This window comes from Pholis gunnellus (assembly GCF_910591455.1).
Source record: "Pholis gunnellus genome assembly, chromosome: 12".
In the NCBI taxonomy this organism is placed as follows: Eukaryota; Metazoa; Chordata; class Actinopteri; order Perciformes; family Pholidae; genus Pholis; species Pholis gunnellus.
The window spans coordinates 10,953,333-10,977,850 of record NC_136539.1 but is presented as its reverse complement, the minus strand read 5'-3'; the positions used below and the strand labels follow the sequence as shown (position 1 = coordinate 10,977,850).

The following is a 24,518-nucleotide window of genomic DNA, read 5'->3' as shown; positions in this document are numbered from 1 at the left end:
TCTCTTTGTATGTGTGTGTGTGTGTGTGTGTAATTTATCTGCCAAATTACAACTTTCGACATTGAAGTGGAAGAAGTTTCCTTTGAGGTATAATGAACAACTGACTGAGATAGTAGTCTGAATTAGAAAATATACATCAAGTTATTCTTTCTTCTAACGAATACAAAGTGTAGGGAACCCCGTTAGACTCTCTTTTGACTGCCAGTTTAGTTTAGAATTAAATCTTATTTTTATTACCTATTAGACAAGCCCCTGAGTACTGCTCTGAATTATTGCGCCCATAAAGTAACTTCAAATCTCTCAGGTCAGCTTATCAGTGTTTACAGGATGTTCCCCATGCATAGCTTAAAAGGACAAGTCGTTGTCTGCCTTTGCCTCTGAATCACTTTGACATTTTGTTTAGAAAACGTGCTAAATAGATATACAAACTTAATCTATCGGGCTTTACATTGTAAGAGTATAATGTAAAGTGCATTGGCTCAATGCAGTTCTCTTTATACATCCATGGGAACAACACTGCAGTGTTTGAGCTGGTCCAGGTGGCAGATCACATTTTTCAGTTTTAACAGTCCTACTGCATCATATGTGTTGTGTTTTGATTAAAAAATCTAAGTCTACACATTAGCCTTAGTAACAGCAGTTGGAACAAGTTCCCCAAAACTACATATACAGTAACCCTTAAGAAAATCTCACTTCCCGCACCTTTACTCTCCTCATAAAGTGTCATGATTAGAAGAGCTGTGACATATGGATAGATCTGAATAGAGTGGGAGGCACCAAATTATCCTGCGCGTTCGTTTTTTAACCATTCTATGCACACCAGCAGAGTATTGCATAATGCAACAGAGGAGAGGTGTTGCATAATGGCAGACCGCAGCTGGCATGATGGATGATCGGACTCGATTCTTCCGCTGTTGCAGGACTGAAAAAAGAGCGCAATTACACTCGACAACCTGGTAATGTGCGCCTATAATAAAAGTGAAAAACTGCAATAATCCTGTTACAAATCCCTTGATGATCACGGTAGCAATATGACAAATGGGGAGACTAACCAATCAACGATTGCGTGGGCGGGGTCTGCCTCAAGAATCAGCCAATCTCTAAACATCGAAGCAAATACCCTCGTCAAAGAACGGCTATATTGTAGCAGAGCGTTACCGCATTCAATGGTCCTGTAACGTTAGCTCCAGTAGCCTGTCCTCAGTGTTAACTCAGTGACCCACATTTCCACCGGAGATGTGGTTATATGTCACGAGCGGGTGTACGGAAATACCTCCCTTCTTCATGTCAAAAACAGACAAGTCCTGGAGCTAACTCTCGGTTTACGGGGGCGTTCAGCCTGACAGCAAAACTTCTGCAAGGACTTTCAGAGTTTAAATCCACGCTACAAAAAAAAAAGAAAAATCGCCATAATGGAGACTCACGAAGGGGCAGCGGCGGTAGGCGACGGTGTGCTCGACTTTTCCCATTTGAGCCTGGACACTTTCGGCGCTGACAGTATCAGCGACGAGAGGAAACGGGACACCAAGCAGCTCTACTTGAACTACAACCGACTAGCCTCGCTGCCCTCCTCGGTCAGCCTTTTCTGCAACCTCGAGTTTTTGGACATCAGCAACAACGGACTGTCGGCCATCTGCGAGAGCGTTACGCGACTGACCAGGCTGAAAACACTCGTAGCCAAGAACAACCGCCTGGACGAGTTCTCGCTGCCCAAAGACTTCGGCTCCCTGCAGCTGGAGGTGTTGAACTTCAGTGGGAACCGGTTCGAGGAGATCCCCCTTCAGTGTATGAAACTGCTCCGTCTGCAGTCGCTCTCGCTCGGTGGAAACAGACTGAAGAGTATACCCGCAGAAATAGAGAATCTAACCAGGTAGGTCCATGGAGGGTGAAGCCACAAGCTGTCACGGTTATAACGTCGGCTACACTGTTGTTATCAGTCCGAGGCCAGGTCGTCCAGCAACGGGCCACTGTCAATTAACGTGGGACGTTTGTCACACTGGCTGTTTAGCTTGCTGGACATGTAATCCTCGATATTCCATAATAATAAGATCATTGATAAATTATAATAATTGACGGGGTGGGAGATGAAGAAGCCACTTAAGACTCCTACCGAGGATATCATTTTTTTATATTCGTGCACCAGAGTATATTAAATGTATTCCAATGTCAATCAACGTTACCGTTAACTGGGTTATGAATACTGGATTTAACCGGTGGTTCATCTAACTGTAGAATATGATTTACCGGTGTGACGTCCCAACTGGTTTTCAAACTAACAGGTTTCCGTACCGCTGTGTTTACCTAACATCAGCCATTGCGCTGCCTCTGTCAACAGATTCGTCACACATTCACAAACACGATATTGGCGATTTTTTTTTAAAAAGCCTCATCTCGTATCAACTGCGGCCAATATGTTATCTAGACGCTGACGTAATATATGAGTATGTAGCTGGAAACACTTGCACCCTCATCGATTATATGTTGTTTTACGCCAGTGAGATCTTGCAAAAATATTTATTTTCTAAAATGTCTTCTAAGAACTCACTTAGGTTCATATTCTCCGCAGTTGATATGAGATGCAGCTTGAAAATCGCCAAATATCATGTTTGTGACTGTGTGACGAATCTGGCGACAGACGCACCAAATTTGGTGATGTTGGGTAAAACACAACGGTACGGGAACCAGTTAGTTTGAAACCCAGTTGGGACGCAACACCGGTAGCCACGGATTTACAATGGTGGTACAACTTTTGACTGGAATTTAAACTGAGAACTATCAGCCAATCAGAAAAGTAAAACAACTTGATTTCCTGTTTTTTTTTGTTGTAGGTGACAATTAACTGTCGAATAATTGATAAAGTAGATCAGCAAAAAGTTATTGTTGATGATGATTAATCGTTTTATTTGTTATAAACTGTAAAAAAAAAAAAGAAGAGGGAAAAAAAAGCAATTTGAAGAGAATCCCTCTGATTGGTCATCAGGGAATTGTGATTGGCATCTTTCACAAACATCTGATAGTTAATAGACACGATTAATCAAATAATTGGCAAATCAATCAGCAGTGTTACATCAGCACGCATTCAATGTTATCCATCCCATCATCCCACTCTGTAGCCAAACATGAGTCCCTCCTCAGTACATGCTGGCATCTAAAATGTTTTGATGCTTTCTTGGTTTGTTTTGCCAGAGTCAACCTTGTATCTGTGTGCTCCATATGGACAGATTTGATTCCCCTTGTATCAGTTGTTGTTGTAGAAAGTACTCACACTTAACCTACTACTTTGCGTGAGTCAGAGGAGCTGAGCCACCTTATTTAACCTGGCAACGAAATATCTGTTTACAGTATCCATCACAAAGTCACACTCCAGCAACCCGCAGAGTTTTTGAAGAGGAAACCTAACTAACCAAATATGGTCAGTTTTCCTCTCTCTATAAAAACTCTATTGTTTTTATTGGTTTAATGGTATTGACTACTTTACAACCCCCTCGTACATTGATCCGTGTGAGTCATGATCATTCCCAGGCCGTTCATGGTAGAAACATCATGATTCATTGTGTGTGCAGGAAGTTCTCTTGCGTTGTTCCAGTAATTACCCAGAAGTAGTTCTGGAGATATACGAGCGGTAGTTACTAATGACCGGAAAGCTGTGCCACAGAAGATTTGTTTTTATGACGTATTCATTTTTATAGTCAAATGTACTCAAAGTGAATAAACAAAAACTGATGGAAAATAAATAATATGCTCTGATTACACGTGGCCTCACAGGAGAGAGACACGTTTAATAACAATGAAAGATATGGAGAAAGAATGTCACTCACAATAAAGCAAACAAGAGACATTAAACAAAGGACACTAACTTCAAAACGCCGCTCAAAGTGTGAGCAGCAGTCTGTTTACAGCAACCAGAAGACGTCTGTTTTCTGTTTTCTGTTAGAGTGGAAGACATTGACAGGCCAGCCATGAGATCATTTTTATCTTATCATTTCCCGAGTTTAACAGTAGCAAGTCGTGGTGACCCACTGTCAGGTCAAAGGTCAGACACGCGAGGCTCTTCACTTTATCACGCAGACACAAACACACCAGTGTGAGGAATTCAGTCAGGAATTGAGTAAGAGGCCGACAATGATTTATCGTCACATGTAGCCAGCCCTATTTCATTTCACAATATCTTGATTATTTACTGACCCTGCCCTACTGTCTTACACTTTTAATAAAAGGATTTTGGGCTGTTTTTTTTAAAATTGTATTTACATTAAAGTGAGATCTTTCTGTCACAATGATATGTGTCAAATGATGGATTAGCTTTGTTTAACTAAGAATAATCAAGAAGCTAAAAGCCGGAACAGTTTTTCTTCTGGTTTATCGAGTCGTAAAACCTGAGGTGAATTAGCATTTTTGCATTTCTTTTTCCCCTCATCAATAATCCAAAATCCAATGGAAAAATCCCATTGGCTTTTTGTCAAGGGAACCAGTGCCATGCTAACTTCCGGGGTCAGTCTGCCAAAATACATCCTCCCTGCACCACTGTATTTGGAGGCACATACTCTACGTTGACTGGAATAATGTGTAATTGTAATCTCCCAGCTTCATCCCTTTTTTTTTTTTACTTCTTTTCCACTTCAAGTCAAAATATCTATTTGTATGTATTTACGATACATTTTTAGACATTGTTTTCACTTTCTCTCGGTCACTAAATCACTAAAACATACAGCCTTAGCATGTGTGAATATGTATAACATCTACATGACATAATGTCTTGATGTGTCGGGAGAAGAAACCTAGAAGCAGCGCTTCTGCGGTAGACTGGCCGAGAGGGAAAAAAAGCTTCAATTTTGCGTACTTGTGAAAATGATGAGCTTTTTATATTGTCCCTGATGCCGACCATAGCGGACCGTTCTCCCTCTCTGGTAGCTGATTTGTGTCACTGTGTCGGCGAGGGCAGTGAGCAGACCCTGAATGTCTCAGTGCCCGTCACAGAGGGGGCTTGCTCAGTGCTCAGCCACCAAGGACAGTATAATGGCTTCCTGTCTCGCAGTCGCTGTGTCATCAGTTCCAGCAGGCAGATGGCCCGGCGGCTTACTTTTGCTGACCAGCTATCCATTTCTCTCCCCCCTTGTCTCTCTGTTTCTCTCCCAATTACCCCCGCTCTCCATGTCTCCATTAACCTACCCGGGTCCTTTGATGTCTCAGTACAACAATCGCGTACATTTAGCTGTCTACTAAACGTGAAAGCAGTGGTTTTCTATGACCCGAACCCTCATCACATTATGTACTTATTAAGTTAACACGCATGTACATTTATTCCATATATTATCGTGATTGGATGATACATGAATGTGTGTACTGCACACAAAAAATCTATGGTCTTAGATTATTTTGAACTCTGTTCTTCTGTCTTTTTGATGGTTTGTAAGCGTGGCCCCGCAAACAAATGTCGACACAAAGAAACAGAAGCACATGCACACAAACTCTACACAGCATGTAGCCGTGCATCTTTAGCTCCCCCTTGTGGTATTTATGAGTTCTTTTCTTTTACTTGGGGTCACTCAGTTGGCCAGAGAAATTCCCTTTTACAACACGTTAATATGGCCGCCCTGACTGTGACACTGCAGCAACTTTCATTACAAACTAGAAATGTTGAAACTGAACGTCAAAGTCAGGCAAAAATGGCTCATTTGTGATATGAAAGACAAAAATAGTGTGTAAATCTCTGTTATACTGGTCTGTGTGATCTTAATCATTACTTGTGTCTCTCTTTTCCTGTTAGTCTGGAGCTTTTGTATCTGGGTGGGAACCTCATTACAGCCATTCCTCCAGAAGTGGCTAACCTGCCCTGGCTGAGCTACCTGGTCCTATGTGACAACCGCATCCAAAGTGTCCCCCCGCAGCTCACCAGGTAACCGCTCTCACATACAGTGCAACCCGAAGTAAACAATATCAAGATTACATAAAAGCCTGATATGCATGTGCAATGACCCCGCTTGTTCTGTCGGTGAAATCATTCCTCTGTCCCGCTCCAGGCTCCACTCGCTGCGCTCTTTAAGTCTCCACAACAACTTGCTGACTTACCTGCCGAGGGAGATCCTCTGCCTGGTGCACCTGCAGGAGCTCAGTCTCCGTGGCAACCCACTGGTGGTGCGCTTTGTCAAGGAGATGACCTACGACCCCCCCTCACTGTTAGAGTTGGCAGGACGTACCGTCAAGAGCCGAAATCTGCCCTACTACCCCTGCGACATGCCTTCAAACCTGCTGCACTACCTAGACTTGGCCAGCAAGTGCCCCAACCCCAAGTGTGCCGGTAAGACGACGCTTTGTCATAGTATGTGAAGAAAATGTACCAAAAATGGCAAGGAAACTTTCCCAATCCCCACATTAAGAACAGCTTTGATATCATATCCTAAAAACCTGAGTTCATGACAATGATGCAACATATAAATATTGATCTACTATGTCGATCTGTTCATACATTCCCTTTTTTCCCTTGTCACTCTCTGCTTTATCCAGGCGTCTACTTTGATTCGTGTGTGCGCCAGATCAAGTTTGTGGACTTCTGTGGAAAGTACCGGCTGCCCCTCATGCACTACCTGTGCTCCCCAGAGTGCACCTCTCCCTGCAGCTCCAACCCCCAGAGTGACGCCGAGTCGGAGGACGAGAGCAGCGTGCCCGCATACCGCCTGCAGAGGGTGCTTCTGGGATAGCACAACACGGAGGAGCCTCTGACCCCTCTGGATGGGGCCGGCCTTGTCAGTCTGTCACTGTGTTCAACATTTATACAGAGATGAACTTGGCTGGCAGACTTGACATAAATGCACATACATAACGGTAATACTGTACTGCGGTCAGCCTGTGTGGCCGTCTGTAGACAGAATGACTCCTGAGGCCCTGAAAACTTGTTGACTCAATTTAAAGGAACTTTTTTTTTTTTTAGAAAGGAATCCGTACATCACTCTACATAACATGAGCAAAGGAGCCACGTAGCCATGTAAATCCACAGTCTGTCAGTCATGACTCCGTCAAAGTGCTGGTCTCGCGGTCGAGCATGAGAGCGGCAGGGTTCTTTTCCATTCAGGGCAGCAAACTTTATCTTTCATACAACACTTGGTGCTTTTGTAGTAGAAACGGTACATTACTCTGCATTTTCTGCACGTTTGGATACAAACAATTACACTTTTTGTCCGGCTACTGGTCAGCCAGCTTTCATTTAAATTTCTCTCACTGGGTGAGCACCAAAGCTGCTATGCCATCTAAAAAGAAAAAAAGTCTGGGATTTATTTTAAATATATCCACTGAAACGTTGACATTAGTTTAACACTACAGTGTTCTAAATTGTGTGAGATGGCCTTATTTACACTGTGTGTGTGTGTGTGTGTGTGTGTGGTCCTGCGGTCCTGCTGGGCAACGGTTTCGTCTCACACCATATGAAAAGATCCAGGTTTATCTGTTTATTGTCAGCGCCATGGTCACGATCGTTCAGATGTGGTACGTTTTTTGCCACGATGGCATGGTCGTCTTGCATGAATATGGGTCGTGCGAGTGTGTGGAAGAAAGCTCGTCCATGCTTTGCTCACAGGAAGTGGATGTGGGTTGGACCCGGGAAAAGCGTTCACTGTGTTATCACAGAAACAATAGCTATTCAGCGAAACACAGTGGCAGCCTTCATGTTTACGTTCAGGGCTGTTAGCTTTCTCTGCAATATAGATGTGTGTGTGTGTGAATGGAGACAATATCGATGTGTGCGAATGGAGACAAAAGTCAGATTATTATTATGTGAATTAATCCTTTTTGAGACAGAAACCATTATTTACTACTGGAACTGTCTGTTTCTGTTCCCGGTTACATCTCGGCTTCGTCTCCCTGCTCGTATGGAAAGCTGGGAGACGTTATTGAAAAGAAAAGTCCCCCTGGCTCCACATTAGACCCTAATGTTTAGAGAACAGAAGAACGCTCCTCTGTGTTACAGTAACACTTACACTAGAACATTAAAGTGCCTTACTAATAGAGACTTCTACCACAGTGAATCCGAGAATGAAGAAATGTGATGTAGGCCTACGCACCCTGAAATGTGACAAGATTAACATGATGATTACGTTTTTTTGAGTGATTTTTATACTCCTCATCTTAACAGTAACTTTTTTTTTATAACCATATGAAATGCTTTTATAGAAATCCTTTTTTCAAATGTTAAACCCTACATATTTAAATGACCAGCAGAATAGATGGCACTTGACACAGAATATATATTAAGATATATTAATTGTATTTACTTGTACCCCATTCAGATAATGTAAGTAGACTGTACTGTATATAATGCCAATAATAAAGACTGATTGTATTAACTTTAAACTGTGTTTGTATTCTGGCCTTTTGTCATTTGATTAAAGCCAATGTGTGTTTTAGGAGAATGTAGAAAAAGATTTCATTTTGTTGTTTCACCTTTTTTAAGTTTCCATCGTATTAGACGTTTTTAATGCCTGTTGCTGAAAGGTAAGATGTATATATTTACATTTAAATGTGTTTTTTGTGATGCACCACAACCATTTGTTTGAAGTGTGTGTGTGTGTGTGTGTGTGTGTGTGTGTGTGTGTTTACATGAACCAATCACACCACTTTGTAGATTTAATGTACCCAGGTTCATTTGCATATGAAGGTGAGTTCATTCTCAATGCTGAATACTGGGAGACCCTTTTATGTAACCCAGAACCAACAGATGCCAAGGCGAGTGCATTCTGCTAATCCTGAAACATCACCTGCCAAGAGCCATTAACTACTTTGTTTCCTCTTCTCTCGTCTCTTTTCACACCTTCTGTTCCTATCTCGGCGTCTCGTTCCATTTCTTTTCACCTCGCTGTTTCTTTCAGCCCGGCTGGCAAGAAGGATGCTTTGAGTTTCACATATTTGGTTTGTTTTGAATGGTCTGTGACCAAGTCACAGCTTGTTTCCAGTGTTTCTTTTCCCGTCTTTCAAACACGTGTGCACATGGGACCCGTCTACCAACAGCAGGCACCTGTAGGAAACTCTCCAGCGCACTGTGTGGAGTTACGTTACACCTAAGGCTCGCGCGCACATGGCGAAGTCTCACAGAAGGAAGATGGCGTCTCTGTTGTAGCCCTCTGCAAAGTAAATGCATCTGTGTGGTCAAATTTCTCACATGTCTTGTTGACATCTTGTGTTTTTGGTTGCTGAATGTTATTGGGGTACCTTACTCTTTACCTTCTGACTTGGCAGTGAACATTGCAGGTGGTCAAAGAGCAAAGTACTTTGGCATACTCTAAGCCTCTTATCGCCCTCAGTGAGACGCATATCAGCTCATATCAGCTCACAGTATTGCCAGTGTGCATTAACATGCATGCCAGACCTCACACATGACGAGTTTCAAACACTCCGCTGAGCCTTTACACACGACAGCCACGCACACTGCAGACGCCCTCACAACAATCAGATGCTGTCTTCAGAGTTATACAGCTAATCCTCCTTCAAGGAGAAAGTCTGGTTAGAGTGAGGAGGAGGAGGAGGAGGAGGAGGAGGAGGAGGTGGTGGTAGAGGTGGTTACAGGGGGAAAGTAATGAAGTGGTGGGCGGATAATCATCTACTGCTGTGTTAACAATGTTTGATTGTCCCGGTGAATCTCTTGACACTTGAAAAATGTCTCTTGCCGCGGTCACTCTTGACCCAACATCATTCCCTCATTCATTCAGCTCTACAGAGTCTTTGGAGTGAATGACAATGTAATAACATCACAATGTAAGAAAATCTTCCTCCAGCTGAGCAATACTTTTTGTACATTTTTTTTTTTACACAGTGATAAAGGTGATAAAGTGATAAATGGGGTTATGGGAATTTTCCTTGAGCCTTCAATCCCCATCTTCCTCAGCATTTCCTGGAACTTTAATTGCATCTCTTTGCTCATCATGGAGATTACACAAATAACTGAAGAGAGATAAGAATTTATCTTATAAGATTTGAGATTATTTATTTTGGTCAAATAACTTTTTATCAAGCCCTTTCAAATGCACCCACTCCCACATTATTATTAATAGACATTGTTGTTACAACTTACAAATACTTCATAGCTGCTTTGATTGATATTCTTAATTAGCTAATGGATTTAGGGAAGCATTTAGCAGTTTAACAGTCGATATTTCCCTCAGATGTTGGTGGATCAAAACAGAGCTAAAATGAGAGTGAATAATTGTGGACACACACAACTACAATAAATGCTAATGTTGCTCTTTATATGTTGAAACTGTAAATAGTTATGCAGGACGAAAAATGACTTACATACCAATAAATAATTAAATGCATAAATAATTGTATGAATACATACAGGGATAAATAAATAAATGCTGAAATAAATATGGAAATAAATAAAAGTTGATAATCAAACAGGACATAAAGAAATACATATCATTTATTTCTACATTTCTGTTCTCCTTGATTTATTCATTTATTTATTTCTGTGTCTGTAGGCTAATGAGGATTGGTCGGTGATCCATTCGGGTCTACTACCTCTGCCTTGCTAATGATGTATTTATAAGCCATTTCAAATCAATTACGATCATTAGCGAACGATTTAGAGAATCATGTACTCAACGACTATCTTCAGTATGTAAAATAAAACCTAAAAAACAACTAAAGCAGATTTAATCATAATCATCATTATCTATTTATTCGTTACTGCATCGTTAGTTGCTGTGCTGCTTTGTCACCACCTAAACTCTCAAATTCATTTTGAAAATAGAGTGACTCGAGTCTAGACTGATGCTTCCCCCTACATTCATCGTACTCTCTGCCCTCAGTAGAAACACAAGGACTGGAGCCTGCAGGGCAGCCTTGATCCGGCGGTGCTAATCCAGGTCCATAGCAACACTGCAGGAGGAGCTGCAACCTTCTATAGAGGGATTTCTCTTTGGGTATGTTAGTGGGCAAACCTGGGCATGTCACAGGGGAGCGTCCAGGCTCTGGCAAGGACAGTGCAGGGCCGTAGGGGGTTAGTGTTGCCTCACTCACACGCTGAACAATGCGTTTACGCCCACACAGTCTCAAACACAGAATGGTGGGATTGGCTGACACTGTGGTCAGATGTTGAATCACAGCTGCAGATGCTTCCACGTCAGGAAACGGTGGTGCTGCCTGTCAGGAATGGTTCAACAGGAAATGGTGTGTCACTGGCTTAAAAGCTTTGCTTGTTATTTATTGTGGTTGGTGGACTTCCAGCTGATACATGTGCACAATGTGGCAATCCATAAAAAGGTGGCGACTCTTTTGTGTTAGAATTGATCCCCCGGTAACCTCAGTAGCAAGACATGTGTCCTGTTTCATCCTTTTCGTCCTGCCTGCCAGCTGCTCCTCTTTGACTTGTGCTTTTTGAGCAACAGCCATGTGTCCCCATGAAATATTCAAGATCCTGGTAATCTGAGGATCGGTGCAGTCCACCTGCCGCTGGTGCAGTCCATCTTGAACCTGATCTCGAGGGAAACCTGAGAGTGATTGCCACGCTTTGGGTGTAACAGAGCTGCCAACTGTGTTTCAGTCCCTCAATGTGAGTGCTCGCGTGGTGTCATTTGATCTGAAGGCACAAGCGAAAATGTTGAGTTTAGAGGCTATTGTCTCATTTTCTGCTGGAGTTCAGCTGAGTGATTAGTTGCATATTTGTTATTGTTTTTTGTGTGTGTGTGTTTTTACTATAAAACATGACTGTGGAAGCATATTATCGAAGGACCCCACCACAGTACCAGCATTAGTTAACAGAGGATCCTGTTGTCAGGTACAGAATAGCACTAAACACTGAATAGAAGAGTTTTGCCTGCATTTGATTGATTGTCATGCTTAACCTAATGGCATGATCTTCCTAATGCTTACATGTTTACAGCTCCTTAGACTCTGTTTTGATAAAAAGTATTTTGCATTCTGCTGGACCTTGTCACTGAGCTTAAACACAATTGTATGATTTAGACGTTTAAACACATTGATACATCTTCTTTAGCTCACAGGATTGTCAGACGTATTTTTCCCTCCAGTGATGACAAGAGCATCAAGAAACCTGCTTGTATTCACAGAAATTGGAATATGTGCAAAAATCCATCCTGATAGAAATCATGATTGGTGACTCTTCATACGTGATCCTTGTGGTTGAAGATGTATCATTGTGTTTAAATGCCTGAAGGATTTGGGGTTTATTACAAAACCAAACAGTTGAAAGAGAGAGCGTGAATAAATGGTGAGGTCGATGACTGGCTGAATGAATATTTGCATGATCTCTTTTTTCAAATTTGCCTGTGTTTCTGCTCCCCACTAACAGCTGCTGTCAATGGTGGTGACACTCCCTCATCAGGAATGACCCTGTGTGTGCTCACACTATAAATCTCCATGACATCTTAATAACACCTCTATGCCTCTTATGGCTGGTGGAACGAATGCAGAAATGTTTCTGCTGGCTCACTGCTCTCAGACAGAAGCTCTTTTTCTTTTTTTTTAAATGTGTTTTACCAGCCAACCACTATTTTGACAATCTGTCGGCCATCCCTAATGGAGGCCTGCTTTTGGAAAACAAAATAGAGATGGCTTGTGTTTGTCTTTCCATTAAAACAAGTGCTGTTATTCAGTATATTTGTTCAGTGTTCCGCCTTGTCCTATATGCCACCCAGTCCCCCGAGGCTCCCGCTGCACCCACACTGTCACAGCCCTCCTGCACCACATGGGTCACATCACACTCTGAAACCCATTTGGTGGGCAGTTGGAGCTGGAAACCTCACAGGAGAGAGAGAGAGAGAGAGAGAGAGAGAGAGAGAGAGAGAGAGAGAGAGAGAGAGAGAGATTACACACTTACACACCCCATGTCCCTGACACGCACACACACACACACACACACTCCTCCCTCCCTCACAAAGCTTTAATGAAACTCCGGCAGTGTGGCGAACTCTTCCTGAGTGACAGGATCTTCCCGCGCTGTAGGACTGACAGTTTGGCGGATATATTGTGTCGTGGGATTCATTACACGTCTGCAGTAATGGGACCTTTGTAGCTATGTTAGATAACATATTATTCTGTCATTTATTTCCGATTATCAATAACTTTCTCAGCCTTGCGCGATGGAGCCTGAAGCGGGACGAGACGATGGGATCCTCCGTGCGCTCTGGAGACCGAGGTTTGCTTTTTTTTTAGATTTTTCTTCTTTGGTTTCTTTTCTTTCCTCCCTCACTGGACTACGTCTTAATTTCCTCTCAAGCGATTTGATTGACAAGTTTGATAGTTTACCGTGCCGCTGCATCGATGCAGCACTGGGTGAACACATGTTTTTACGCATCTCTTTCACCAAATAAGATCGCTTAAATAAACAGTTGATTCATTTATGCGCTGTTGATGGAGATCACAGGCCTAGATTATGCATTAGTTCAATTTAATGCTCCATGACGTCCATGAAGTCTGTAAATAAATGCTTCATAACTATTTATGTTCTTCTTCTTCTTCTTCTTCTTCTTCTTCTTCTTCTTCTTCTTCTTCTTCTTCTTCTTCTTCTTACAACAAGTATAAGTCTCTAGTTTCCCACAGAACGCGTCCGTGAACTAATATGTTAACTAATATTTAATGTACACCAAATATTTCGTCCCTGCTGTGACGCATTTCCTCAGGTGTTTAGCTTGAAATGGTCACGTGGTTTCGTACAGCACCAGACTCCCCCTGTTCAGATCAAAGATGACTTCTGATGGAATTTTGACAAATTGATGGGACTGATATAGAGCCGGGCTGTAAAAGGCACCATGTGCCCAGAAATGACGTGTGCCGGACCTGAGGCGGGATTTCAGTGCAGTAATTGCATTCTAACTCGGCTTAAAGAATAAACGTATAAACGGATTACTAACTGAGGAGGAATGTTTCAATATTGGCCCCTGAGCCGGGCTTTACCTCTGGCAGCGCCCATGGTTACAATCTTAAAAGAGAAACAGTGAGACTGACAGGACGATGAATGGGCTTTACTCCCTGCAGTATATTAAAAGTTTGGTGAAAACTCAATTCTGTCTCTCTGAGCGCAGATGTTTGTCAGAAACGGGTGAAATATTGCACATAGTTGGACACATAAAAGAAGGAAAAAAAGATTTAAAGAGAGACCCAAGGCCAAGTGGAAGCTACACTCATTATGCCCGCCCTACATTTAAACAAGGAATACAGAGATAGCTGAGGAGCAACTTGCGGTTTATTCTTCAGGACTTCAGAAGACACTCCTCAAGATTATTCTGGACAGTGAATAACATGTCCGTCTAACCTAACTCAGGCTGGGGAAGGGCTCTGTTGACCTTTGTTGACTTCTGCAGGGTGGCGGTTTTCTCCCAAACTGAAAGCTACAGAGGCAGGATTTGAAAAAACAGCGGAAATGCCTCTGTCTGACGTCTTTCCCTGCGGAAAGCAGCAGAACTGTGATCTAAACTTGGAAAGTGACGACAGGACATGAACAGGAACTCCAGACGTTTCCCAGATATGCGGCCCAGCGGGCTTCATTGTTCTGTTGACACCATTCATTTCTGGAAATCTGGGCTTCACTCAATAACGGAGTCTGTCAAATAGAACATCTCCGTCTCATGTTGGGTGGATTAACATATACTTTTCCATCCAAAAGTCAAATGCAAGTCAAAGATTTCCCACACTGCTCTGTTTTGATTGAGTCCCATAATCCAACTATCCCAAAGCGCTTTGGGTATTTTAGTCATTCTCCAGACAATGACGAGATGTGTGATGCCTAATAACACACACACTTGTATCGATACAAGTGGTCATCCATGGTCTCGACAACATGCAGCTGAGTCACTGCAGCGTATACATCAGAGTCTAACTCTGAGTTATAGCTCAGAGTATCGGGTGATACCATGCCGCATAATTAAATCCGCAACATGTCAGTGCAGCACGGGTAGCCTCATAAAAATGCCTGTGGCAAGAGTGACAAACAGTTGTTTGCTGATACTCTTTTCGGTTTTAGGGGCCTTAAATAACCTGGTTAATTGCAGATTATATGGTCCTCAGTAAAACTGCAAATGAGGGCTTCTGACATATTGATTGTGTTACATTTTCTTTCGTTTCGCTCACCCTTTTGCGTGATGCACACATGTTTATCACAGCGGAGAGAGCGTTCTTGTGTTGACTGGTTCACCTCAGTAATGACGTAGTGCTGGTGGAAATTGAGGATAAGCAGAATCCCACATGCTTCCTGTCACACAGGCCGAGTACTGGCTCCTCGGTTTAGTTCTGTGGCGGTAAATAATTTACACTATTTGGGCATTTCCATTCTAACCTTGATTTCACCCTGAACTTACTGTCTGTTGGGTTTGTTTGTGTTTCTAATCTCAAGCTTTTTACTTGGTGTAATATCAATGATGTGCAAAATCCCTTCCATGCTTGCATAAATCCTCCTCTCAGAGGTGTCCGTCATAGCACCACACTGTGGTGGCTAAAAGCCTTACAACTAATTTGTGTGACCTTAAAATAGAATCAGGACTTCACCTGAAATGTGTTTCTCTGGGGTCCAGTGCCTGTTGTTTTGGAGCTCAGAGAGTACGCTCATTTTTAAGATATATAAAGGTGCAGTGAAACTATTTTGACCGAAACAGGTACAAAGAATGTATGCGTTTTCCCTCTGAATGGTTGTAAGTCAGGTTTACAAAGAGCAATTTAATGTCATCATATTCATCTTATCATCTGTTTGTTCCTCAGGATTTGTGTGTGAAAGTGGACGGACTGGGGTCAGTAATGGAGCCTGAGCTGAACTGCAGCTCCCAGTGTGATTCCCCACTCTGCTTCATCCACTCAGGAGTCAACAGGCAGGAGGGTCTCGACATTCTGCAGAGACTATGTAGTCTCAGCACGGTAATCGCACACACACACACACACACACACACACGCACACACACACACACACACACACAGTCAGACAGACATAGCAGACATAGCTTTCTTAAATCCAGCATGGCTGATCAACAGAATATTTTTGGCCCACCAAAAGGTTAAGGTTAAAAACATATGTACATATACATCCATATGTTGTGGATTATTTTGACAGTGCTTGTAAGAAATCAATCACATTATTCACACAAGGCTGAATTACATACAATGCAACGTTTTAAACTTCCGATTAGTTATCACTTGCAGTTTTTGGCAAAACATTCACTGCTCTTGATAAACTTGGACCTATGGCTTAAAATGTGGGGAATTTCCATCTTTCGTCACCGAAACCACCCACACAAATGAAATACATCGAATACAAACTAGAAATGTGTTATTTACCACTTGAGAAGACAGTTCAATAGTAGAGATCTAGACATGTAAAGCCATTGGGCTAGTGAAGCTATGTTTAGTATCATCATAGCTGCTGGTGCCTTTAAGAGAAGGGTGAGCGGAGACCAGCAACATGAGGCGGGCACAAGAAAGTCTAATGTGACTTTCCAAATAGAAACCAAAGTAGTAGCGCCACCGTGTCAGGGAACACAAGCAGTCTCGTGTAGACTCCTTTCCTCGCCGTGCTACACCACATAAAGCGAGGTAAGTTATCTCTTTGATTTCTTTCATGCTTTATGATGTTAATTTATGCATTTGTCAGTCTCAACACGCTCAAAGGGGAAGGGAACCCTGTGCTGCACTGTGTTTGCTTTATGGTGATTATGTGACTATATTATATTTTAATATACTGTTTTATTTTATTTTAAAGTCATAACAATTCTTCTTATTTATTAGTTTCTGTCGAACTCAGTTCACATAGATTGTTCAGCTAGAAGGAAATATCCTGTGATGAAATGTAACACCATGCATTTGTTACTATTCATGGACGTAGACAGCTCACCAGGCACAACTGTTTCTAAACCTAATAGTATAATGGAAAGGACCAGAGACGAGCTTTTCTTTAAAATCCCACCTGCTTTTCTTTCTGGATGTGTTCCCAGAAATGGCTGCTGCTGGCAGTGTGCTGACTGAGGAGCAGCTTCTTTGCCCCATCTGTCTGGATTTGTTCAACCAACCAGTCTCCACTCCTTGTGGGCACAACTTCTGCAGGGACTGCATACAAGGATACTGGCAGAGCGCTAATCTGTCGCAGTGCCCCATGTGCAAGCAGAAGTTCTACAGGAGGCCTGAGCTCAAAGTTAACACCTTGATATCTGAGGTGGCTTCCCAGTTCAAGAATTCATTGGAAAAGAAAGACGAAGAAAAAGTACGTACCGTGGACCAGTATTCAAGCCATAAAGGAGAAGTTTCATGCGATGTGTGCGTTGGAAAAGGAATCAAGGCTCTTAAATCATGCCTGGACTGTTTGGCCTCCTTCTGTGAGACTCACCTGGAGCCCCATCATGTTCTAAACACCTTTAAGAAACATCACCTGATCAACCCCATAATGAACATGCAAGACAGAGTGTGTAAGAAGCATGCAAAACTGCTGGACCTGTTCTGTAAAACTGACCAGACTTATGTGTGCCAGATCTGTATGAAGAGAGACCACAGTGCTCATCACACTGTACCTGTAGAGGATGAGAGCAGTGACAGGAGAGCTCAAATCGGAAGGATAAATGCAGAAGTGGAAGAAATGATTAATGTCCGACATGAGAAAATCAGCGACATCAATCAAACTGTTCAGCTCAGCAGAGGAAACACAGAAAGAGAGATTGAAGAGAGCATGCAAGTCTTCAACAATCTCCTCCACTTTGTCCAGAAAGGTCAAGCTGAAGTGGTGGAGGTGATTGGTGCAAAGCAGAGGCAAATTGAAGGCAAGGCCAGAGGACTCATCATGGAGCTGGAGCAGGAGATCAATGAGCTGAGACGGAGAAACGCTGAGCTGGAGCAGCTCTCACACACCAAAGACGACTTCGTTCTTATCCACAGCTTTCCAGCTTTCTCCACACTGCCAGCCACCAAAGACTGGTCTGCTACCTGTGTAGAGAGTGCTGTGTATGTGGGCACGGTCAGGAGAGCAGTCAGGAGAGTAGCGTGTCAGCTGGAGGAGACAGTAAAGGCTGAGGTGAAGAGGCTATGTGAGACCGAATTTCAGAGGGCTCAGCAGTGTGCTGTGGATGTGACTCTGGACCCTGATACGGCTCATCCCAAACTGGTGCTGTCTGAAAACAAGAAACAAGTGTTTCACTCTGATGTAGCGCTGAGCCTCCCGGACAATCCAGAGAGATTTTACCCCGGTGTCAGCGTTTTGGGAAAGGAGGGTTTCTCCTCACGCAGGTTGTACTATGAAGTCCAGGTGAAAGGCAAGACACAGTGGGATATTGGAGTTGGGCTTCAATCCGTCAACAGAAAAGGAGGGAATATACTTAACCCTGAGACAGGCTACTGGGCCCTGGGGATGAGGAAAGACAAGAGCTACTGGGCCCTCAGCAGCACTCCCATCCGTGTGCCTTTGGTCGGGAAGCCCCAGAGAGTCGGGGTGTATGTGGACCTGGAGTGGGGGCAGGTTTCTTTTTACGACGCAGAATCTGCTTCTCATATCTACTCATTCACTGGATACTCATTCAATGAAAGACTTCTCCCCTACTTTAACCCTCGGCGTAATCACGGCGGAGTCAACTCTGCTCCTCTGATCATCTCGCCTGTCAACGTCTGAAATCTGACATTTCATCTCTTCAATGTTGCTTGAATGCTTTCAACTGTTTTTTTTTAATCATCTCTCATTTTCATATGAAAGGTCCAGCATGCAAATTGCTGCTCTGTTTGCCTTAATAAAGTGTGTTAATTCATCTGGATCCTGTGTACATCTATTTGTTGCTTTTACATCACATCATTTACAAAATGGAGGGTTCAGAACATATGAAAACAGTAATCAAATAATGCACATGTATATCAGCTACACCTGTGATATTTGGATTGGATTTTGAGGAGTTTGCGTTTGCATGTGTGTGCAGATGGCAGTGGAGCTCCCAAGGCGGTCTCTCTCCCCAGTGTTGAGTGCTGTGGTGTGGACGCTGCTCTCCTGCGGAATCCTGCTGGCTTTCTGCTTCCTGCTCTTCACCCTGCGCTTCAAAAACAACAGGTAGTCTTACAAAGAGAAACACATCTATGAACATTAAACATATATTTACTGAATTAACTGATCAATTGTGTGTGTGTGTGTGTGTGTTTGCACATGTTGTATTATCAGGATAGTGAAGATGTCCAGTCCCAACCTGAATGTCTTGACTCTCTTTGGAAGTGTCCTCACCTACAGCAGCGGCTTCTTGTTTGCCGTTGGGGAACGATCACAATCACAAGGTGGAGCATCCACAGCTGTGCTACAAGTAAGGCCTGCAGTCTCCCTCAATCCTTCATTATGTTGTTGGATGGATCGCTGTTGGATATTTATGCAGTGCTCTCTCCTCCAGGCTCGGATGTGGACTCTTTGTGTCGGAAGTACCCTGGTGTTTGGCCCAATTTTGGGGAAGACGTGGAGACTGTACAGAGTGTTCACCCAGCGAGTGCCTGACAAGAGAGTGGTAGGAATGCTCCCCCAGCCTTTGTATTGTCTTTATTTTCTTGTCCAGTCCCTGCAGGATGCATTAATTACATCCTAAAAGCTTTTTCAGAGGCTAATTTTGACTTGTTTTCAGAAGGGTACGGTTTAAATAATAGCAGAGGAAGATGATGCATGACAGACATTTCAGGCCATGGGGTCCACTGATGACATCTCTTTTTATTTACTGCTGATTTTCATAGCTATTATGAATAATTTGCTTGTTTGTGTCTTTAATAGTTAGCAGGATATCTAGAAATAATGCTAAGATACATCTGATAAATCAATCAGTGGGCTCCAGTCCTTTCTTTTCCCTTGAAAGTCCCAATATTTTGTATTTTGATGCAAACCTGGATCCATATACAGAATGATTTTTGGGGATTTACAGATTTAAAGGATTGCTAAACCTTGGTAAATGCTCTCTTGTTTTTTCTATAACTTTCTTTTATATATCACTTCCAAAAAAGTTATTATTGACAGTTTTCCCTAGCTGGGATCTCCCAGAGTGTTACATTTGTTGTATGACATTGAAGTGATTGGTGACTTTACTTTCTGCCTCAGATAATCCGAGACATCCAGCTGATGGGCATGGTGGCTCTGTTGGTCGTGGTGGACATGCTGGTTCTCACCACCTGGAACCTCACAGACCCGATCAGGTGTTCACGATCTGTCGGCGCTGTTGTCAAGGTAGAATTCAATGAAAGTTGTAAAACGAGTTAAGATTGTGTTGTTTGATTACAGAACAGTTTGAAGATTATGACACGTAGAAATTAATTGCCAACACCTTTTTTCATCCGATTGTTTATTGATGTCAAATAACATTTTTTTTTTTTTAATACAATTTTACTTTGTGATTGCGAAATCACGAACTTCCCAATCCTCTAATGTAATGAATTATAGACGTGTTGGTGACATAGCCACATTTATTCAGGTTGCAACTCACTGATACTATACATTTTCTCCTGCTCTATAGGTGGTGGAGAGAGACATTTCCTACTCTATGTCTCAGCTGGAGACCTGCTCCTCTGTATACTCAGATCTGTGGGTTGTCATTATTGCTGTTCAGAAGGTAAGTAATCTCTATTTCATTGAAATGCAATTATACATTTGATTTCAATAAAATAGAGATTCCTTCATTGTATTGGTGATATGATTTATTGATTTACATTTTCTGTGGCCTTTGTCTTTACCTTTTCCCCACTTTTCTCCTTAGGGTTGTCTTCTCCTCTATGGGACTTATCTAGCTGGGTTGACCAGCAATGTCAGCCACCCTCCCGTCAACCAGTCTCCCACCATCATGACAGCCGTCACTTTGGTCACCCTCTTTTCGGCCGTGGCCGTCCCTGTGTCCATCTTCCTGCAGGCCTGGCCCAATCTGGTTTATAGCACTGTGGCTGGAGCCATTTTCATCTGCACACTGGCTACCAACTGCATGCTGTTTGTGCCTCAGGTAAGAAAGAAATAGCTCAAGATACACACGTGAATTTTTCAGGCAGAATTGTCATCTAATCATAGGATTCTATGTCTGGAAACCAGCAGTCAATCCGACAGGCAGAAACTCTATATAGACACATGAATGACAGACGTATGACTTTCTCTCTTAGTCTTGACAAAAGTAATAAAATCTAAAACCTCTATTCTTTATATGCATATCAATTTGCCAAGTCTGTCAGTGAAATGTGACTCACACAGAAGGTGTGAATGATTCAAAACTACGTAGGATATTGCAAACAGGTTTATGACTCTCTAAGTGTCTGGCAGTGGATGTTTGTCACAACAAAGGAATGCATCTTCAGTGGAAAGGAAGGAAATATTTGAAAAGTGAGTAATACGCTCAAACACACCTGGTCAAAAAGTCTCGTGTGAAATGGTCCTGGATTAATTACTAGTGTGTGTAACGTATCAATAGCTGACAGTTAGCGTGACACACTGTTTCACCTTCATGCAGCTGACTCAGTGGCGGCAGTTTGAAGAGGACCAGAACAACCCAAGTCAGATGGCCAAGTATTTCAGCAGCCCCAGCAAGAGCCAGCCCTCGGTGTACAGCCAGGATGAGATGTACTACCTGTTGGGGGAGAACAACTCCATGAAAAAACTCCTTAATGAGGTACTATATCATTTTTAATCTACTAATTACTAAGAATATCAAATAATTTATGAGCTGGTCTTATGGACCTATTTGTCTTATAATGTGATGATACATATTTGTTTTAATTCGTTGTCAATTCTTACAATTTTTCATTGAATACAAAACACAACTTTTATAGTTTTTTGTTTTTCTTGTGCTGTTTGTTGTTGGAAGTTTGTTTAAGTTCGGTCAATTCATTTTCCCAGACTTGCTTGAAAATTCATTAGACATGATGAGTGAAGCCAACAGTGATCTCAAACTGGCAACAATCCCTCGAAAACATGTTGCCGGACAGATTATACATTGACTCTCTCTTTTTATTAAGGGTGTCTGTTAGCTGGGACTTGCACTAAACCAGTTGCAATAGCCCACATTGGAAATTGGTTGACAAGATTCTTTAATGCTATATGTGTCGGAGTGTTCAAGCTTGTGTTTTTTGTTACAATTTCCAGAAGAAAGTTGTGATTGACAGTCTGCAGGAGCAGGTGAACAACGCCAAGGATAAACTCCTGCGACTCATGTCATCCAGCCAGCCACACGAGGACCAGAACCTGGACTCTTCCAACACCAACCTCAACTCCACCTCCACTCAGACCACAGAGCTGCAGTCTAACGGCCCCGCTTCTTCTTCTCTACCTCAGAGAGACACTAAATCCCAACTCTCGCCACCACATCTCTACTCTCACCTCACTGCTGCTGCTGATACGCCGTCCTCTGAGCCTCCCTCTGCTCCAAGCTCCTCAGCCCCTATTGCTGCTTCCTCTCTTCTCCCTGATGATATGTATGATAGTGAAAACCAGAGAGGTGTCTCTACCGCTGGGCTCACAGGTAGAGACACAGCTGGGAAGGGAACAAGGGAGGATCTCAAACAACCCTCGTCCCTCAAGTCCCCTGGCTCACTCAGGACAGCAGAAGAGACGGTTCACTTTGTCACTTCCCTACAATCCCGTAGAGGGTTAAACCCTTCTCAGTTTGAAACTTTCAACAATCAGAGTGGCCTAACATCCCAGCTGGGACCGAATGCCAGACCAACTGGTTTTGTAAGCAGCGAGCAGTTGCAGGAGATCCTCCAGGAGCTTAGTGTGGATGCAGTCATGGAAATTGCACTTCGATCACCCGGTCAGATGTCCAGAACGCCCAGAATGCCCAGAACGCCCTCTCAGCTAAAATGTACTGAAGCTTCCGCTCTTTCCCCTCTTTCCCCTCTCTCCCTCCGCACACGGCGCACTCCTCATCCACCTGTTCTCTTCCGCTACCCCAGCATCTCCCCCTATGCGATGAGGAAACGTCGGCCGCCCTTCCACTCCTGCAGAAAAGGGTTGGCCCCTCCCTGTTTCTATGCAGGGTCAGAGGCTGCTGGGTGTGAAACGATAAGGGACAACTGTGAACTCCAAAATCCAGGCAAGCGCCCTGACAGGGTTGTGAACCTGGATGGTACCCTCCTCCAGGTTCACAACCCTGACTTCGAGCTGAAGGAGGAGGAGGATGAGGAAGGGAATGAAGCGACAAGGAAAGTTCGGAGGCATATTTCAAGGTCCCAAAGACGCTCAGTCTTGCCGTGTGCAGATCAGACAGCTCCACCTGATGTGGAATTAGGTGGTGATAATGAGCGGCACCATAGACGCATTAGAGGCTCCTGTGGCTACTGGGACTCTGACTCTAGCAGCTCAACAGACTACGATTACTACCACCGTCCCTACTGTGACTCCTGCCTGCAGCGAGGCTCTCTCCTGTCATCAGACAGCTCCTCAGACTCCTCTGACAGCGAGTACGACGACTACACCAGCCTGTACCGCTCCCCACACCCTGTGGTATTCAAAGAAGACATCAAACCCACCTTTGTATGAGCACAAATGTACTGCACTTTACATGTTCATCCATTTCCACCACTTGAATTAATGTCCTAAGAAACGTTGTACAAAATTAGCATTTAGGATAAAGCAGGCACAAAGTTCATTGTGCTTTAGGCTTATGTGCATCTGTAATGGGAGATCATCTGTTTGTAGCTCTCAGTAGGAACGTGTTTGGCATTCTGTATGACAAGAGCATTAGTATTCTTGAATCTTGCATTGTGGGTCAGAGTGGTGCTTTTATTAGATTTACAAAAACTTTCGTAGCTCACAAGCAGACAATGCTGTTTACTTTTTAATATTACTTATGGCAGTATGTGTATATTTCTGCTGTCAGATGACATCCCTTACGTTCAAAATGATATGTTTTCACAGGACAGCTGAAATGTGCACCATATTAGCTATTGTGTATATGCTGTATTTATTATGATATTTATAATAAGATGTTTTGGTGTTTACAGAATTCTTCACCGTACACTTTTTTTTAATTGTTTTACATTATCAACACATTCCTTAAAGTGTATGCCATTTTATTGTATGGTCTGCATTTTGTTGTTTAAGTTTAGCTTTTTTCCTCCTTCATTGCCTACAATGCTCTACATGTGTTGTCAGATGCTTCCAATCTACAACTGGTTTACGAGACACCACGCACACCGTCAGAGCAACTCGATAAAAACTTTAACACACTTCATTATTATCTCAGTATTATTGTCCTGACTCATTAATTAAGAGTATTTAATGTGCAAAGGTCACAGTTATCTGGAGTGTGTGTCTTGTGTGTGTGTGCTACACAGATTTTGAAACCCTGTTTATTTAAAAGAAACTTCACATCACTTCATTCTGCATCTTCTCCGGTTTTATACAGTGGAGAACTGATTAACCAGCTGGGGGCCACATGTAAAAAATAAGTCCCTATTAGGCCCCCACACTCACATTTCCTCAACCCATTTTGCCCAGAGTCCTACAAACCAATCTGTATTCATATTCTGTGACACCCAACTACAGGTTTTGTTAGTTTGGGAGTTTTAATAATAACGCAGACAAAAACAGAGCATTACACCTCCTGTTTTTTTATATT

General features: G+C 42.9%; 2 protein-coding genes across 2 annotated transcripts; both read left to right on the top strand.

Moving 5' to 3' along the window:
• Positions 1-1,175: 1,175 nt before the first annotated feature.
• Positions 1,176-8,396, top strand: lrrc58b (leucine rich repeat containing 58b). The gene is made up of 4 exons (XM_079170501.1): positions 1,176-1,870; positions 5,768-5,896; positions 6,021-6,298; positions 6,505-8,396. Exons 1-4 carry the CDS (start codon positions 1,413-1,415, stop codon positions 6,696-6,698), a joined length of 1,059 nt encoding a protein of 352 aa, XP_079026627.1. The 5' UTR covers positions 1,176-1,412; the 3' UTR covers positions 6,699-8,396.
• An 8,528-nt stretch (positions 8,397-16,924) lies between these two features.
• On the top strand, positions 16,925-23,590 carry gpr156 (G protein-coupled receptor 156; the record flags this gene model as incomplete). The annotated part of the gene is made up of 9 exons (XM_079170541.1): positions 16,925-17,989; positions 18,879-19,006; positions 19,115-19,250; positions 19,335-19,445; positions 20,024-20,149; positions 20,436-20,531; positions 20,676-20,912; positions 21,411-21,569; positions 22,043-23,590. 9 exons carry the CDS (start codon positions 16,925-16,927, stop codon positions 23,435-23,437), a joined length of 3,453 nt encoding a protein of 1,150 aa, XP_079026667.1. The 3' UTR covers positions 23,438-23,590.
• Positions 23,591-24,518: the final 928 nt, after the last annotated feature.

What these genes read in the sequence shown, in the direction of transcription:
- lrrc58b (XM_079170501.1), top strand. Translation starts at nt 1,413, where the DNA reads ATGGAGACTCACGAAGGGGCAGCGGCGGTAGGCGACGGTGTGCTCGAC. An exon ending in GAAATAGAGAATCTAACCAG is followed by an intron (nt 1,871 to 5,767) that starts GTAGGTCCATGG and finishes TTTTCCTGTTAG; the next exon opens with TCTGGAGCTTTTGTATCTGG. An exon ending in CCCCAACCCCAAGTGTGCCG is followed by an intron (nt 6,299 to 6,504) that starts GTAAGACGACGC and finishes TGCTTTATCCAG; the next exon opens with GCGTCTACTTTGATTCGTGT.